We start from the raw sequence: 19,781 nt of genomic DNA, 5'->3' as shown, positions 1-19,781 counted from the left end.
CATATAAAATCATATCAATCAAAACATTTATATGAAAATCACTGTAAGGGAATCTACAGTCTCGCAACACGGAACAGCACCATGAATGCATTTAGTTGATATGGCACAATAGAAAATTTACATTACTTTGTATCTAAACAAAAGAGATATTAGAATTTCCAGTACTGTTGTTATACAAGCAACCAATTATAATAATAATTATGGTCTATCATATGTAAATATAGTGGTCATTTTAACTCTCTCATTCACTCAATAGTGAAGTCATAGATAGTATTCGTGCACAATTTCTGATGTATAAAAAAAAGATACAGGTTACCTTGACATTGTTGTCATTAAAAAATGCCTAAGAAAAGTTGTGGTGAAGTGCCTACACTTTCGGCTACTCTACAGTGATGGTACGAGGATTTTTCCAACTGGAAAGGCAGATGACCCCAAAGTGAGTGCAAGTATGTGGAGCAATTAGGGTGGCGCCCCCGGAAGCTCCAACAACTTAGGAAAATTGTATTGAGCTCCCTAAAACCTCAAAAGCCTCTTACTAAAAGATGGATAAGGTCATCAGACTGGAGATCTATAGGACCAAACATTAGAATATATGTAATCCCCTCGCACATTTAGGTTCATAGTTGTGTTTGCTTTAAAAATGTGTTTATTATTATTTCCTTTGATTTATAAAGCACCTCCAGGTTCAAATTTGTGGCATTATATGAATACATAATTATTACTATTGCTAACATTCCAAGAATGCATACTGCTGATTCTATAACAGGCTTGATAGATAAATATAACATTAAGAAAGATATTAATTAAATATTTATATAACTTTTAGAGTAATATACACAAAAATTCTTTACTCTCTGTTAAGTTAGTATCAATTGTAATTATATGGAAATAGCAAAATGTACAAAATGCAATCATGCAAATAATTCCTCATTTTGAAATAAAAAATTCAATATCCAAATTACAAAAACTTTTCTGTCTGAATACAAACAATAAAACATTAATAACTTGATTACAATAAATTTATGCTATAAATAAATAAATATACTTGTCAAAATTTAACCACCATGATTTTCATCAACCCTTATATCTAAAGTTTCCTTATAATTTTCAGACATAGCATTTAAAAGGCAAAATATGGTGTTGCCCAAATTCAATTGACCCAACATTTAAAAAGTTAATAGTTATATATTGTTAACCAAGAAGGAGATGTATATGATGTATGAAAAACCACTTTATAAGCAACCAAAATGCTAGAAGAATGTGATGGCTGGCGATATATTCTCATATATAAAACGGGACCTAAAATAGTAAATTATCATCGAAAAACAGCGGGTGGCCTTACGTACAACACATACAATTTTTAATTTTTAAATCATGTTTGTCTTAGGTGCGGATTGTCCGTAACACGGGAAGTTACTAAACGCAATTTTGAATGCGGGGAGAAAAGATTTTGATGAACACTAAATGGAACCACTAAATGGAAGATTAGCCTTACATTTGGCTCCATATTTTGCCAGCTAGATGCATATAAAGATCATAAAAGCAGCAAAAAGTAGGATTTCTGACAATGAAACAGGAAGGTCGTCTTACACGCCTGCCCTAAAACCTATGTAAAACGCATTGCCAACTCACTGACCCTTATTTCAAATATCACTACCAGGGCGCTATGTGTATTTTTGGACTATAAAATGATCAATGTTGAACCTTAATGCCTTTCTTGAACTTTGAATTGCAATTTCAAAACTGCAATTTAGCACCATCAATGCTATTTGGGTCAGTACTTAACTATGACAGTGGCCGAGATTCTGTGCACTGTCTTCCAACAATAGAACTTACATTTTCCAAAATAGTGAATTAATGGGGGCTCATGCTTAAATGATCTGACTACCTACATTTCCCACATGGTTTTCTCATAACCTGTTAAAGTATACATTTAAATATTTACTATTTTAACTTTAAATCTCGGTCAACATCAACATCATCATCATCACACCGCAGGGTGAAGGCCAGTCTAAGACGTCACAAAAAAAAAAAACATGTTTCACAAGCTTGAGAAAAATCAACAATGGCAGTGACCTTGATCCAAACATTTTCAAGATTTGTGAAATTTCTCAAAGCTTAGCAGCAGGTTGAACTAACTTTCCATTTGTGATCGGTTTCTCCTGCAGCAGATAAGGAACAGGGATCATTTCATCTGTAAATATTAAGAAAAAAAAAACATGAGATTGTTATCTTTTTTGAAAAAAAAAAGTGATTTGTATTTTCTAGGTTAGCACAATATTAGTAGCAAAGCAACAGATGTAATCTACATCAGAAATGTTGCCAAAAATCTTGTGAATCCATGAACCTATCTGTCCTGGTTAATATTCATCTGGTTTTCCACGCAAACACACTCACTTGTAACCCTCTTGAGGACGCAGACATTTCATAGTCGCATTTTAATGATCGTTTTAACCTACTTAGCGAGCAATCAATTCCTAGTGTCAATTATCATGTTCTTGTTAATATTTTAACCCCTTTAACCTCTTTTCTCTTTTTATCTTTACTTCCTTTCTGTGCCGCACTGCAAGTCACTTGATGCCTGATATTGTTGAGACGGAAACAACCAGATGACGAATTAGAAGAACAAAGGAGTTCTGTTATTTTTTTTCACACCATATTTTTACCACGTGAATTTAAAGCTGGTTTTTTATGCTCTATATCCTATTTATGAGGCTTGTAGGGAGTAGCGATAAAAATATATATGGCCTAGGTTGAACTCTACAATTGTAGTTTTATCAAACTTGAAAAATTAAAATAAAAATGTTTAAATTGTTTTTCATTAATTAAAATTAGATTTGAGAAAGAAGCAAATAAATATAATTATTAACATTTTTTTTTTTAATTGAATGTTTTACATTCATTAATTGTGAGAAAAATGTTTTTTATTCAGGTGTGATTAAAATATTTTTAAAATTTCCATTTATTCATGATAGCAAGTGTGCCAACAGACCAAAAATAAAAATAAATCATTAGCTGTGGGCAACGACTTGAATCGTCGAGCGTTTAAGACAAGGACGCTGGTTCTAACGGCATGTTCGCCTATGATATATTTTATGTCCACAACTTGAGGAAGAACAGCTTTGTAATATTTCATTGGAAAATTTACTGTTGAATTGAGTTTTTCCGTGGTTAAATAAAGATGATATTTTTAACTATAAACCATAGGCCCAGTGTACACAATTTGGCTCATGTGTACTTTAAAGACCCCGAGACCATATTTCGAGACGAGTTGGGGGAGTGATCGGTGTACTGGTTCATACAGCCGCTGTTGTGGAAAGACGAATGTGACTGTTACCGGTTACAGTATGAGCTAGTCCATACCTCGAGCACTTCGAGAATTCAACTACATTACATTAGATGTTGCCTTTCTTTTATTATGTTAAAATTTAAATTAGACCATTTAACAAAACAGATTTGACTAACTTGACTGGAGATCCTTTACAATCATTCTAAGTTTTGTAACAAAAAAAACCTTCTCACCTATTTCACTTGCTACCTTATTGAGAACAGCGTGGTTTGTTTTTAGGGATTTCTTGTCTCTGTAAAAAAAAATGATTTAAATTTTAATTAAGTTACGTACAAATACATTTCCTTTATGTATTTTTATATGAGAGTCAACGAGAAGTTTAAAAAAGTGAAATATCAAAACAATAGTACTGCAGTATAATTGTACTGTAGGCTGTTATTCACCAAATGTAATTGATGAATAAAAGTGGTGTTTGTCTTGACACAAAACAGAAAAAAAGTGTACACATACATGTGGTGGATGACGAGAGTTGCTGGTACCGGGTTACTGGGTAGCACAGACACGAAGGGACCCTTAAGGGTGAAGAAAGTCACTGATCAAGTTCCTAGTCCACATATCAAGCGCCCTGAGCATCTTATGTTAGATGGATATGGCGACATAAAACTACACCATTATTATTATTATTATTATTATTATTACATACAGGTTGCCTATTATTACACAATAGATGTCATATTCTTGAAACAGTGTCGGTTTTGTGCTAATAATCATGAGAAATATAATTTAATATTTTAATTGCTTATACATTATTATTACCATTCTTATGTTTTGCTAATGCTGTAATCAATTTAAAGATGTTTTGTAAATTTTGTATTTCATGAAAAGTTGACAACTTTTTACTCCTTTTAAATGAATAATTAAATTTGTAAGGGGTTTTTTCCAGATTTTTGACAAACAACATTTCTAGAATTGTTTATTATTTTTGTTTACAAACTTCAAATCAGTAATGCAATGTCCGTTGACAGGGGTCCAAATTCACCACGGCTTTGCTGTGTGTGTGAGAATAGGCATTTTCCGACTTGAAGAGGTTTTTAAAGCTGTGCTCCTCGACTAATTGACTAATTCCGGGGCACCTGCAAATTTCCATCTCCCCCAAACCCGTAACCAGAGGGAGATTTGGGGGTTTAGCAGAACCCTCATTATTAAAGAAACACTACTGAGTTGAACTTAGAACTTAGCCTATAGGAAACTCTCTTCCCCAGAATACTTAACTTATGTGTACATTTGTTTGTTACACACCCAGAATGGAACTTTCCAAAATATCCCAAGTGGCAGTGCTGAGCGGAAAGGTACATTCTCACAAAAGGGAATAATGGAGGCTGCAAACTGTATATGACTGACACTTATTTGATTTCTTTCAACACCACCTACCCTGATTTGTAGTTCACCAGTCCTCCAAGTTGTATGCAAGTTTTGACAGCATTGTCAAGAAGATTTAGAGATAGGATGTCATATTCAACCAAGTCACCTACAAAACAGCAAATTTATGTCACAATTTTAAAACAAAACATGCTTTTAATGCAAAACAAATGTCATAAATGCATGGTCAAGGAATATACTTAGTACACCAATAGTCAAATTCAGTCAATTTCAAACTAGGTTCAAATCCAAGGTGGCCACCAATACGGTGGCAGACCAATACAGAAAAATCATAAATCTCATAATAGTTTACATTAAAAAATCAAGAAAAACCAATTAACAATTTCCTCATTAGTTTTTACAAATAAATACCAAAGCTAGAAACACACTGATAAGTAATTAGGCCACAGAGGCCTTCCATACCTAGAAGAATAATAGTCTTCTCTGATTGGCTGAAAGTTGTTTTACACAACAGACAACATTATGATGAAGATGCAAGCCTCCTACTACTGGTATGTGTTTACTTTTTAACTACACATGATTTCTACCTTGATATAATCTATGGTAATATAAAACTAATTAAAAATAAATAAATAATAGTAAACTGGACTAGGCTAGGCTTATCTTATCTTAACAGGCCAGTCCTATGAACCAAATCTACTAGGCCTAGCCTAGCCTGTCTAGCCTAGAATTGGACCAGGCTTAACAATACATAGGCCTAGGTGTGCCTTGTAGTAGGCCTAGGCCTATGTAACACTGAATAAAATTAGCATACTTTAAGAAGCAGTGTATTCTGTACTAAGACCACTGAAATTAGAATAGAAGTTAGCCTTCAAAATGTAAATGAAGCATTCAATAAACAATTTTCATGGATTAGGAAGTTTATTTTTTTCACATGCGCTAGCCTATGATAAGGCTTTGGCCTAGGCCAGGCCTACCCACATATTTGCTATGCAACAAATTCATACTAGAAGTAGACTATCATGCTAATGGCAGGGAAATAAAGCATTATAATTGTTACAAAGTAACTGTGTAGCTATTTTAAAGAAACCAGGTTTATACTGACATTTAAATTAAAGTATTTTTTCTTTCTAACAAATACCAGTGACTTAACAATTATGAGCACTTGCTGAATAAAGTCAGGGGCCCCAAAACCATGAGTGGCACCAGGATGGCTTTAAAAAAATTGCCAATAATCAGCCAAGTGTAGCCCTTTAAAAGGTTAAAAAAGAGTAAAAAAAACAGCATCAAAATGCTTCTTTAAAATGTCAAAAACACAAAAGTGGGTTAGGCCCTATGTCCCACTGGGCTCTACACAAACTCGGCACACATGGTAGTAGGGTAGTAAGCCTTAGCCAGGGGCTCCAGGCCTCTTTGTTGCATCAACTGCATATACCTTCTGCTATCCTGCTTGCTACTACATCCTGGATCTTTCGAGTTAATGCATTGCCAATGGTGATGTCATCCTCTGGATTCAAGCTTAGTAAATACTGACAGACAAACTGTAAAGAAACGAATTCATTTGATCAACAATACATATGCGCCAAGGATTGTTAATAGCAAAATATATCACTGTCATACCTGTAAGTGACAATCCCTTTTACAAGATGAAGATACAGTACAGACAAAATGCTTTACACAAGTTAGATCTCGATATGAGGCTTGGGGAATGGGGTTGTTTTGGGTGTGACAAAATATCCTGCAACACCAACAGGAATTGAACCCAGGACCCTGGGATTGGAAGGCAAGGATCCTTACTACCAAGCTATTCACCTCCTCTTCTAACATTGCATCAGATGCACATCCAGTAAGGCGGACCCACCATTTTGCCACTAAACTAAAAAATTAAATGGAAATTAGCGCTATTTGCTTATCTATTCTGAAAATGTTGTGTGCTTCCCCCCACCCCACCCCTGTTTGAAAAATTCTGGATCCGCTAATGTGCATCGTTACTCATATTAATTTAACCACAAGTTCCTTATCATTTATAGAGGAAGAAAGCTGTCCTGTCAAATACACTTGTTTTTAAAATGCTACAGTTTTCAGTGTTTTATGTAACCTAAAAATATGCTGTGGTATAATAGGGAAAAACTTTAAAAAAACCAATTATACATTGTACAAATATTAGGGTCATATACCTTATCAATTTCCAAAGAGACTCGGATAAAAACAAATTCAATTTATACACTTTTTACTATAAAATCAAGCATCTAAGGAAAACACTTTATAATTTTTAATATTAAGCTAAATATACAAGGTAAGCAATTCAGATATATAATTTAATTTTTCTAATTTTTTCGTTTAACATCAACATATGGTCTAATACATTTCTGTGTTCTGTATTCATTCACGTATGACCACCACATTCCAATTCTTGATACAGTTAAACTAAGTACTCAAAGGTGGATGAAAAAAATGTAAGTCAGAAACACGAGAAGAAGTGCTCACCCAGCTACCAAGTAAAAATGGGTGGAACATCTTCTGTAGGAACTGCACCAGGGTCACACCATGTGTTGTCACAGAGATGGTCTCACCAGATATCAACACAAAGTATGATGCATCCAACTTCCTGAGGATTGCTTCAAAATCCTGAAGGAACGTAGAAATTATTGGCATTAGTCATACAACTCCGATTCTTCTGTACAAATCAATGCAGATAATAGTGGGTGGTTACTATCATGCCCATTCACATGGGTCTCTGGCTACTACATTAGTTTACATGGGTCTCTGGTTTTCATGTTTGTTCACATGGATTTCTGGTTATCATGTTTGTTTACATGGGTCTCAGGTTATCATGTTTGCAACAGTAGGTGGATCTCTGGTTATCATGCTTATTTACATGGGTCTCTGGTTATCATGTTGAATTTAAAATTCTCCCGAGTTAACATCCTCCCGAATGGTGGTCAAACAGCTCAATCAATCAACAACTCGGATTCGTATAAAACCGTTGAAACAATATCAACGTCGACATTTTATTAAGAAAGAGTCAGGACCCACACCAGACTGTAAAATAAGGCCTGCGCAGGAGTATACTTCTAGCTAGAAATCCGTCTTATAAGGGCTTATTTTGAAACATTGCAGACATTTAGGCCTTGGTCTGTCACAATATATAACCTGTCTCTTATACACATCTAGATGTGTATAAGAGACAGAGACTAGGCTTATCTTAACTTAAACAGGCCAGTCCTATGAACCAAATCTACTAGGCCTAGCCTGTCTAGAATTGGACAAGGCTTAACATAGGTGTGCCTTTTAGTAGGCCTAGGCAGGGCTATGTAACACTGAGTAAAATTAGCATACTTTAAGAAGCAGTGTATTCTGTACTAAGACCACTGAAATTAGCCTTCAAAATGTAAATGAAGCATTCAATAAACAATTTTCATGGATTAGGAAGTTTATTTTTTTTCACATGCGCTAGCCTATGATAAGGCTTTGGCCTAGGCCAGGCCTACCCACATATTTGCTATGCAACAAATTCATACTAGAAGTAGACTATATCATGCTAATGGCAGGGAAATAGAGCATTATGATTGTTTTTAATTAATTTTATAATATAGCTTTTTATTGTAAATAGATTAAAAATTGATGTGCAATGCATACTAAATCGTAAAATATAATGTTTTATATTAATGTGTTTTTATTGCACGTAACTCACTTTGGCAGATGACTGGCCAGTAGTTACAATTTATACAGATCGGGAGGTTAAACTTGGTTAACTTTTCATTTCTCGCTGGACGATTCACAGTGTAGGGATAATAGAAACAAAGTAACTGTGTAGCTATTTTAAAGAAACCAGGTTTATACTGACATTTAAATTAAAGTATTTTTGCTTTCTAACAAATACCAGTGGCTTAACAATTATGAGCACTTGCTAAATAAAGTCAGGGGCCCCAAAACCATGAGTGGCACCGGGATGGCTTAAAAAAAATTGCCCATAATCAGCCAAGTGGAGCCTTTTAGAAGACCATCAAAATGCTTCTTTAAATGTCAAAACCACAAAAGCGAGTTAGGCCCCATGTCCCACTGGGCTCTGCACAAACTCAGCCCACATGGTAGTAGGGAAATAAGCCTTAGCCAGGGGCTCCAGGCCTCTTTGTTGCATCAACTGCATATACTGTACCTTCTGCTATCCTGCTTGCTACTACATCCTGGATCTCTCGAGTTAATGCATTGCCAATGGTGATGTCATCCTCTTGATTCAAGCTTAGTAAATACTGACAGACAAACTGTGAAGAAATGAATTCATTTGATCAACAATACATTATGCACCAAGGATTGTTAATAGCAATATATATATCACTGTCATACCTGTAGGTGACAATCCCTTTTACAAGATGAAGATACAGTACAGACAAAATGCTTTACACAAGTTAGATCTCGATATGAGGCTTAGGGAATGGGGTTGTTTTGAGCAAGCCAAATGGCCGAGCGGTTAAAGCAGGGGCACCGTGATCATAGCCAACAATATCGGCACAGGTTCGCGGCCGGCTCGCTCCTATAGTTCTGGTGGTGGAACAAGTCTTCTCGGATAAGGACTATAAACCGTAGGCTCAGTGTACACAAACGCTCATGTGCACTTTAAAGAACTCAGTACATCTTTCGAGATGAGTAGGGGGTTACCACAGTGTACTGGTTCATTCGGCCCCTGTCGTGGACAGATGAAAGTGCGCCGGTTTACTGGCTGCTGAAGACATGAAGTGACCCTTAGGGGAGGAGAAAGTAATTGTAAAGTGCAACATCTAGTCCCGAGCACATAGAGACCATGTATTATGCGCTATAAAAAAGTCTCCAACCATAACCAACCAACCATGTGACAAAATATCCTGCAACACCGACAGGAATTGAACCCAGGACCCTGGGATTGGAAGGCAAGGATCCTTACTACAAGCTATTCATCTCTGCTCCTAATATTGCATCAGATGCACACCCAGTAAGGGGGACCCCACCATTTTGCCACTAAACTAAAAAATTAAATGGAAATCTATTCTGAAAATGTTGTGTGCTTCCCCCCACCCCTGTTTGAAAAATTCTGGATCCGCCAATGTGCATCGTTACTCATATTCGTTTAACCACAATTTCTTTATCATTTATAGAGGAAGAAAGCTGTCCTGTCAAATGCACTTGTTTTTAAAATGCTACAATTTTCAGTGTTTTATGTAACCTAAAAATATGTTGTGGTATAATAGGGAAAAACTTTAAAAAAAAACCAATTATACATTGTACAAATATTAGGGTCATATACCTTATCAATTTCCAAAGAGACTCAGATAAAAACAAATTCAGTTTTCACCGAATTTATACACTTTTTACTATAAAAATCAAGCGTCTAAGGAAAACACTTTATAATTTTTAATATTAAGCTAAATATACAAGGTAAGCAATTCAGATATATAATTGAATTTTTCTAATTTTTTCGTTTAACATCAACATATGGTCTAATACATTTCGGTGTTCTGTATTCATTCACGTATGACCACCACATTCCAATTCTTGATACAGTTAAACTAAGTACTCAAAGGTGTATGAAAAAAATGTAAGTCAGAAACACGAGAAGTGCTCACCCAGCTACCAAGTAAAAATGGGTGGAACATCTTCTGTAGGAACTGCACCAGGGTCACACCATGTGTTGTCACAGAGATGGTCTCACCAGATATCAACACAAAGTATGATGCATCCAACTTCCTGAGGATTGCTTCAAAATCCTGAAGGAACGTAGAAATAGAAATTATTGGCATTAGTCATACAACTCCGATTCTTCTGTACAAATCCATGCAGATAATAGTGGGTGGTTACTATCATGCCCATTCACATGGGTCTCTGGCTACTACGTTTGTTTACATGGGTCTCTGGTTATCATGTTTGTTCACATGGATCTCAGGTTATGTTTGCAACAGTAGGTGGATCTCTGGTTATCATGTTTGTTTACATGTCTCTCTAGTTATCATGTTTATTTACATGGGTCTCTGGTTATCATGTTTATTTACATTAATTATTTCTTTAAATTAATTTAAAACATCCTTCCGATTGGCCAATGTGTTTGTAAAACTTACCTGAGTTGTAGTCCTAGGATGAAATATAAACTCTTTTGACATCAGACTCACTAAGAAACGATACCTATTGAACATAACACCTGTAAAACAAGAAAATCATTGGGGTTTTTTTTCAAATTTTATAATCTGTGGTTGAAGAATTCCAGACTCTACCAGAGGTAATGATAACACACGTCGCTGACCAAATAAGAGCAATGATTCAACAATCGGAAATAACTTTAGAACAGCTGTACAAATGATGTATAACTTCTGTGGCTCCCTCCATTAAAGCTATGCTTTTTCATTGTCCAGGGAAAAGATTGCTATCTCTTTTGCAATCATTCCGAACTACTTTTTAGGAGTTCCCACACAGAACTGTCACAGAAGAAAGGCAAGTGCATGAAAACCTGATGTACATGGAGTTACAGAAACCCCAGAGCCAAGTCTGAAACTTTAGCGGATGCAGAAGATGTATGGCCAACTGAATCAATTACATAACATTATCAGGAGCAGATTCAAGAGACTGACCAGAAACTCCCTAATTAAAAAAAAAATAAATAACAATTTCCAGCCATCTGGAGATGACATAACTATAAAATTTCATGCCTCAGCCTAACTGTGGTGGGGCTGAGGTGGTTTAGACCCTTTGTCTGTAAAAGCCCCTCCCTAGGCCTCCTCTATTTCCAATTCTTGGATCTACCACTGATCATGGACATGCATAAAGGGAAGAAGTGGAAGTAGCAGTCAAAAGAATACAATAACAAGAGGTATTGCATCCAAAACTCAACCCAAAGAGGGATAATTTCATACTCATACAAATGCTCAGATGAATATTACTGGGCAATTTATTCCTCACCTTTACTGAGAGATTTAAGGTTGGAAAATGTCAATGCTATCATAGCCGCCTGCTTCATCATTGGGGTTAACTGGTTCCTGTAGCTACTCAAGAGGATGTGGGTCGTTGCTATGGTCATGACCTCCTCTTTTGTCATGGCAACAGTAGGTGGAGCTTCACCAGGAGCAATCCATGTCGAAGCACTGTTGACGTACACTCTGTTGTCCTTCATAAGCGATGCAGCAGTGTGGTGTACTGCAAGACTAGACTTCACCACTGACAGCAGACTATCACTGACTAAATAACCAATCAAAATGTAGTATTCAAATTATAAAATTGATATATCTGACCAAGAGATTTTATGGAAGATTAGGTTCAGGGGCGGATTTAGGGGGGGGCCGGCCCGGCCCCCCCTTTTGGGAGGTAAAAAAAGAAAAAAAAAGAAAAAAAAAGAGAGAAAAAGGAAAAAATGATGGCCAAGAATGCCTCAAATGTTATGTTCGGGCGTCTAGAACACAAAAATTTCGCGGGGCATGCCCCCGGACCCCCTACGACAGTGTTGTCTCAATCGGCCCAACTTTCGGGCCCCCTTCCGGCCCCCCCTTTTGGACATTTCTGGATCCGCCCCTGAGGTTCTATAAATTATTTTACAGAAAGCAGACCATGACTGACTACTGTAAGTAACCAATCAAAATGTAGTAAGTAGTAGTATTCCAATTAGTTCAAAACAAACCATCTAAAGATTTATTATACATAAAAGTATTATATCTGACCTATATTATTAAAGAAGTTTAGGTTTTGTTAATATTTATATTTATTATAATTAAGCATCCAAAACTCAACCCAAAGAGGGATAATTTCATACTCATACAAATGCTCAGATGAATATTACTGGGCAATTTATTCCTCACCTTTACTGAGAGATTTAAGGTTGGAAAATGTCAATGCTATCATAGCCGCCTGCTTCATCATTGGGGTTAACTGGTTCCTGTAGCTACTCAAGAGGATGTGGGTCGTTGCTATGGTCATGACCTCCTCTTTTGTCATGGCAACAGTAGGTGGAGCTTCACCAGGAGCAATCCATGTTGAAGCGCTGTTGACGTACACTCTGTTGTCCTTCATAAGCGATGCAGCAGTGTGGTGTACTGCAAGACTAGACTTCACCACTGACAGCAGACTATCACTGACTAAATAACCAATCAAAATGTAGTATTCAAATTATAAAATTGATATATCTGACCAAGAGATTTTATGGAAGATTAGGTTCTATAAATTATTTTACAGAAAGCAGACCATGACTGACTACTGTAAGTAACCAATCAAAATGTAGTAAGTAGTAGTATTCCAATTAGTTGAAAACTAACCATCTAAAGATTTTTTATACATAAAAGTATTATATCTGACCTATATTATTAAAGAAGTTTAGGTTTTGTTAATATTTTTTTCAAATAAAGACACAATTAATAAATATTCCACCAATCAGCAGCAGGCTGCACCTTCCAATCAGTATTTCCCTGTTTGACCTTTCTGCAGATATTATTCTCCTGATGACGATTGAAGCAACTCAATCGAAAAAAGACATTCTCAACAAAATACAACTTTTCAGAACTATCTATGTAGTGTACCGCAATCATTTAATAAATGTGCAATTGATAAAATTAAAAACAAAGAGTATATTTACCTGGCCATTTAATATTTCCCCCAAAGTTTATAACAATATCTTTCAGCCATTCCACCCTCTTGCACAAATAATCCAGATGAATACCTCTTGGTGACTGGATGAGAAGGCTAGCAATGAGTACCCATGGCGACACAACCAAACTCTTCTGCTGTTCTAGTAGTACAGTGTAAGCCAGTTCAAAGATGAACTGCTGGTCTGGCTTGGTCAGTGAAAATAAGAACCTGCAAATGGATAATAATTTGTACACAATACTATAGATTGATACTGCTGTACCACATTGAAAACCCTGGTTTGTCAGACCACCAAAGTTAAGCATTGTTGGACTTGGTTAGGCGAGTCGAATGGCCGAGTGGTTAAGGCAGGGGCGCCAAAAGTTACAGCCGTAATATCGGCACTGTCTTGAAGGTCACCCTCGCCTATAGTTCTGGATGTAAAACAAGTCCATAGGCCCAGTGTATACAATTGGGAGAAGTAGTTAGAATGAGCAGTCCACATCCACCTCAAGCTGAAGCCTTTCAAATATGAAGTTGGTCCTCAATCTGCCATAGAAACAATCGCTGCTGTAGGCTTGAGCGAGTTGAATGGTCGAGCATTTAAGTAGGACCAGACACTTCACATGTACTTTAAAAAAACAAGAACATCCTTTGGGAAGAGTAGGGCTAAGCCCAGTGAATTAGCTCAACTGTCCTCTATCTATTATTGTTAACAAGAAAAAAAGGAGCACCTACAAGCAGCAATTGGATGGTCCGACCCTTGTTGGGTGAATTTATGCCTGTAAATTCAGCCAAGTGAACCTGTGAGGTTATTCTTCACGTTTATCTAAGATGGATGGATGGATAGCTTAGATATTTGTAGATACTGTACTGATGTATATGGATAGATTAATAGCAAAAAAAACATAATGGCTTGTAGAGAAACTTAGGAAATTAGTGTTGGGTCCCTAAGGATCTACAAGATAGCTGCAGTGTAGCACCACGCCTGCTGGTGAATTAGGCTGAAAATCCACTAGTGGTTTCCACAAGAAATACTATAGTTTTTAATGTGCATATGGGCCACTTAGAACACAGGAGAAATGGCTTAAACGTGTCTTCTGAAAGATAATGAGTTATGAACGATATTTCTAATACATTTTACCTTGGTGACAAACTATAAGCAGCCCTCTCCACATGTCCTTCGCAAAGAGTTCGAATTGAGATTGGATCTCCAAAGTTAATGTAGATGCTTCCGTAGTCATCTTCAAAAATGCTGCGAGCTTTAATCAGGCCCTAAACAAAAAAAATACTGATGCACTGTCAAGAATTTAATTAATATATAATTATTATTAAGAGTTATAATTTTTCATATGTATGTTATTATCTATCTATCTACAGTACCTACATATATCTATCTATCTATCTATCTATCTATCTATCTATCTATCTATCTATCTATCTATCTATCTATCTATCTTCCGATAAGTACAGGCCTCTGTGATGTGAGGGTCATCGTACTTGTAGAAGCATGGACTAGTTCGTACATTAACTTTCTTCTCCCCTAAGGGTCCCTTCGTGTCTGAGCTACCCGTTAAACCAGTACCAGCTACCATCATCTGTCCACAGCAGAGGCTGTATGTACCAGCACACTGGGGTAACCCCCTACTCATCTCCAAAGATGTACTGAGTTCTTTATAGTGCACATGAGCCTACGATTTATAGTCCTTATCCGAGAAGACTTGTTCCACCACCAGAACCATAGGCGAGTGTGCTGTTCGAACCAGCGCCGATGTTTATGACTGTAGGTTGCAGCGCCTCTGCTTTAACCACCCGGCCATTAGGTAATATATAGCGATTAAATCTGAGTAAAACCCTTCATTCAATTTAAACATTCTACTTTCCATTATAAAATAGTTTAAATATGTCAAAATTTCATTGAAATTTTGAGACACATCTTTTGAAATAGTTCTTTGCCAATTTACAGTTGCAAAAATTATTAAATTGTCTGGCAAAAATAAAGGAATACCATGTATGTATCTAATAATTGATGACCAAACTGTTCTCACATTCAAAATTCCATTCACATATCCTGTTTTCTGTTCAGATTTACTAATAAAGCTAAAAATAGACTGAGTTTATAAAGTATCGACTAGCTCTCATTGAGTAACTTTCTTTCATCAATATATGAGAATCCCCTTCCATTTCTTTACTTAAGGCCAGACTTAAAACTCATCCATCTAATTGTCGTTTTGTCTCTTCTCCATCTTATTTGTTTCTTTTATTCAACTTCTATTGGACATTTGTTGAGAGACATAGTAATATGCGCTATGCAAGTCTACAGCCAATACTTGCTGTAGCTGTAGTGTTAATTGTGAATAAAAAAAACCAAACAAAATATATGTGGGAATGAGAGGACTTGTCTCACCGATGTGGATTCCTTTGGTTTCGGTATTCCCAACATCTCCCTGGCATACAGGAACTCCTCAAGGGTCCTCTCATAGCTTACTCCAATGGGAATGAGGCTAACGTCAGCTACCTTGCACTTTAGGAACGGCTCCAACACAACAGATAACAAGCCTTCAGCAAAAAATATATAAATATTCATTATCTATTGAAAGTGTAACTATGGCGATAAATTCTAAAAATTATAAAAATATAATACCTGTACTCTGGTTGTTTTTATATCATCATCATAATATTCAAAAACACTAAGGTAACTCTCACCTAACTTTGGCGGAAGGGACTTCCCTGTACGACTCCTTGTTCCCTCCAAGAAGAATTCCACTGGTGCTTCACCGTTCACTATCAACTTCTGCACGTACTCTGTGAACACAGCCCAGTACAGCTTGTCCGAACCGAAACTACGACGGATGTAGAAAGCACCAGCCCAGCGTAGAATTTGATTCACAAATTTCATTGCCATGAAATCTAGAGAGAAAATTATAAATGAAAGCAATACAATTATATAATACGAATGATAAATAGAATAAGCTTTAAGAACCATATGTTGGTGTACAGTATTAAGTAAGCGCATTGTCTAATAACATTCTTGACCCCAAGGGTTATGTCAGGCGAGTCGAGTGGCTAAGCAGTAAGGCAGAGGCGCCGCTAACTACAGCCTTAACATCGGCGTTGGTTTCAGCCGCTCCTCGCCCATGGTTTGGTTGGTAGAACCAAGTCTTCTCAGAGAAGGACTTAAGATGGAGGCGCCGCCGCCTAGTGTATACGTCTGGCTCGTGTGCATTTTAAAGAACCCATTGCATCTTTCGGAAGAGTAGGGGGTTACCCCGATGTTATGGTTCATTTCAGCCCCTGCCGTTGTGGAATGATATGAACATGTACAGTAGCTACTATAAGGGCCTCTTTATGGCTGCTAGGTAGTCACAGAACACGTCCCTACGCAATTCAGCAAAGTGATGCTGCAAGTTATAGGTAATTTACCTTTACCTTTGTGTCTACCTGGTCAACAGAAGCTATATTCTCGTTTGTCCAGCAAAAAGGCTGTTTGGACCAGCACACCATGGTATAACCTACTAGTCTCTAATGATGTACAGTACTGGCTTTCTTAAAGTGTTCCCCAGCCCTTTTATGTACACTGGACCTACAATTTATATTTTAGTTGTTAATATCCAAGATGACTTTTTCTGCCACTACAGCAATGGCGAACGTGCTGCTCGAAGCAACTCTGATATGATATTGCACTCTGTAGGTTTATTATTTATTTTATAGGTGTTATGTATGATAATGCCATGTATTTCTTGTTTATTTGCTTTAGGACTTTTTTCATTCTTTTAGTTTCTAAGATAGCTTAATCGAAGTAAAAAAAAAACCTTGAATCTCAATTATATGCCAGGATTTTGGTGGGTGTCAGTGTGGGTATTTGTGTGGGTTTACACTTATGAATGCTCTCACCTGCACCAGCTGCTATTCTTGGTAATGGAAGGTTATAGTGATAAAGGATATACGACATTAATAAGAAATCATTATAGCTTCTATGCGATGGTAGCAATACCACAGGAGTTTCTTTCATAGTTTTCCGTAACTGAAAAAAAATAATAAAAAGAACACTTGATATTTCTATTGCCTGTTTTCATTGGAGAAATTTTTAACAGTGCAAATATGATTGCTCATTGACAACAACCAATTTGTCACAAAAATAATGTTATCATACTTAAAAAGTGCATACTTGTTGGGACATAAGAAAATTATTTCAATAAAACAAACCAAAAACCTATATTAATACTTTAACAAGCTTAATTTTCATTCTCTATGTTTAACCCTAAAAACTAATCATCTTCCCTAAAATAAGTCTGGCTGATTGAGGAGCTCATCCAGCTTTTGTTTAGCTAAATAGTGAGTTTTTGATTGGCATGACAATGGTAGGACCTAGAATGTAGTGATGTCACTAAGAAGTCATCTAAGAAGAACATTGAGTTATCGTCTGAATTCTAGTAATCAATTTGCACGTTGTGCAAGAACAGTCACAGATGAGTGAATCCGTTTTAGAGTGACGTCGTTACGAAAGCGATCATCCCTATAATTTTTCTTGCTACTACAGCCAATCTCCCACCAGCAGCTGGAAAAAAACACGAAATGGGGTTGCAAGTCACGATGCCAGCGCCCCAATAGAGGGATGTTTGTTTACAGGCGGTCATATGACCTACGGTAGTTGTACCATAGAAAAAATTACAGTGCAATCAGTAAAATGTAATGTTATGGTTTAGAAAACAACCACCCACTGTTAACGCAAGAAATAATTGGCAAGGAAAAGCAATACGATTGTTCAAAATAGTGTTTACTTATTCCAGCGTTCTTGCATATGCTTTGAAATATTTGTGATCCTTCATAAAACTTAGCTAGCCTAGAAATTGCAGCGTAGTCTGCAGGTAGAAAACACTTGTGCATACCTAAACAGGCCGTAAAAAGCAGGGGCCTAGGCCCAAAATTTGTCGAAAAATCTCAAATTCCCTTGGACGAAAAGCCACACAAAATTTTTGTGGTGAATTTCCGGACATCATCAATTGACTTAGAGTAGCATTACGTACAAAAGAACAAATACAGAAATTATGATCTTTACAGCCACCATAGCAATCTCTGCTGTGCCAGTTCATTGTTTACATCCAACACCCAAGTTAGCTCATGTAACGCCCATCGCCAAATCCCTCTATTGTTTAACGTCATAACCAGCACAAGGCAGAAAAAAGTATAACCAGTATTGTACAGTACATTTTTAAAATGTAAATTTACTGTATAATACACTTTTTTATAGAACTATAACAAGTCACATTTAAAATATATTTAAACAGTTTTTACCTTCTCAATACCAGCTCTGTTTACATAAATGTGTTGATATAAATTTCTGTAAAACTTAGGAAACAAAAACCCTAGCACACGGATATTGGACATCTTGAAGTTATGTGCCATCTCCTGCAAAATGCTTTCTGCTTCTTTCGCCAGCTCTTCCCCTGTCTCTTATACCCATCTAGATGTGTATAAGAGACAGGGGTTATGTCAGGCGAGTCGAGTGGCTAAGCAGTAAGGCAGAGGCGCCGCTAACTACAGCCTTAACATCGGCGTTGGTTTCAGCCGCTCCTCGCCCATGGTTTGGTTGGTAGAACCAAGTCTTCTCAGAGAAGGACTTAATGTCCCTATTTAAAAACTACGCTAAAAACCTAGTCTCTATTAGCTGTGAGGGTACTCGCCGGTCCGCAATCTAATTGCCGGCCCCGAACACTTCTCCCCACAGAAAAAAAACTAACTAATCAAAAATCAGAGCCGCTAGTAACGCAATACAAAGTACGTGCGAAAACACAATACTTATGCCTATTACTAGCTCTCAAAAAACTATTATAGTACTTTTGCACTAATAATGACAAGCAATGCCTACGAGCCTTTTGCTCGCAGCGCCAATGTAGTATTTATCCTACATAGGCACTAAAAAAACAAGCAATGTCTACAAGCCTTTTGCTCGCAGCGCCAATGTAGTATTTATCCTACATAGGCACTAAAAAAACAAGCAATGTCTACAAGCCTTTTGCTCGCAGCGCCAATGTAGTATTTAATAATATAACTAATTAAACTACACCGACGACAAGCCTTTTGCTCGCAGCGCCAATGTAGTAATTATCGCCTATATATACTGTGATATAAAAGGTACCGAGTGGAGCTTACCTTTATCCAATAGGATGTATTCCTAGGGCGACAATTAATACTCCAATATATAAACACAATATAGTACACACCGTATATAGCTCGGTATATACCTTGTATAGCAGACCCGGACACCAGATACACCTAAACGAATCCTGTAGTAAGGTAAACGATGCTCTCAGCATAAGGTCTAGTGTACGAGTGACTATATCTCACCAGGTACCCCTGGTCGGCTGTGCAGCACACCCGGCTGTGGGTTATGCAGATGAGCTGACCTTGAGGTCATGTCCTCCTGCGTAGATCGGGGATACGAACGTACGGGGGTCGTCACTACACTACCTAGGCCCTAGAAGAGCTAGGCCTAGCCTAGGCCCTAGGCAGGGCTAAATATGCGTTAATTGACAGG

General features: G+C 36.9%; 1 protein-coding gene across 1 annotated transcript; it reads right to left on the bottom strand.

The window, feature by feature from the left end:
* Nucleotides 1–623: 623 nt before the first annotated feature.
* On the bottom strand, nucleotides 624–19,661 carry LOC117106727 (dihydroxyacetone phosphate acyltransferase-like). Its single transcript, XM_033248140.1, has 17 exons — nucleotides 19,592–19,661; nucleotides 18,539–18,690; nucleotides 17,138–17,267; nucleotides 15,950–16,153; nucleotides 15,651–15,802; nucleotides 14,388–14,518; nucleotides 13,254–13,474; nucleotides 12,484–12,759; nucleotides 11,594–11,875; nucleotides 10,759–10,838; nucleotides 10,270–10,410; nucleotides 8,829–8,934; nucleotides 7,157–7,314; nucleotides 6,105–6,210; nucleotides 4,721–4,817; nucleotides 3,523–3,581; nucleotides 624–2,194 (listed from the first exon to the last, which is right to left on the bottom strand). Exons 1-17 carry the CDS (start codon nucleotides 19,659–19,661, stop codon nucleotides 2,112–2,114), a joined length of 2,448 nt encoding a protein of 815 aa, XP_033104031.1. The 3' UTR covers nucleotides 624–2,111.
* Between the last annotated feature and the right edge of the window lie 120 nt (nucleotides 19,662–19,781).

The sequence above is a fragment of the Anneissia japonica genome, unplaced genomic scaffold (assembly GCF_011630105.1).
Source record: "Anneissia japonica isolate Jap-2015-1 unplaced genomic scaffold, ASM1163010v1 scaffold287705_len1045735_cov187, whole genome shotgun sequence".
In the NCBI taxonomy this organism is placed as follows: domain Eukaryota; kingdom Metazoa; phylum Echinodermata; class Crinoidea; order Comatulida; family Comatulidae; genus Anneissia; species Anneissia japonica.
This window is presented reverse-complemented; position numbering and strand designations above follow the sequence as displayed.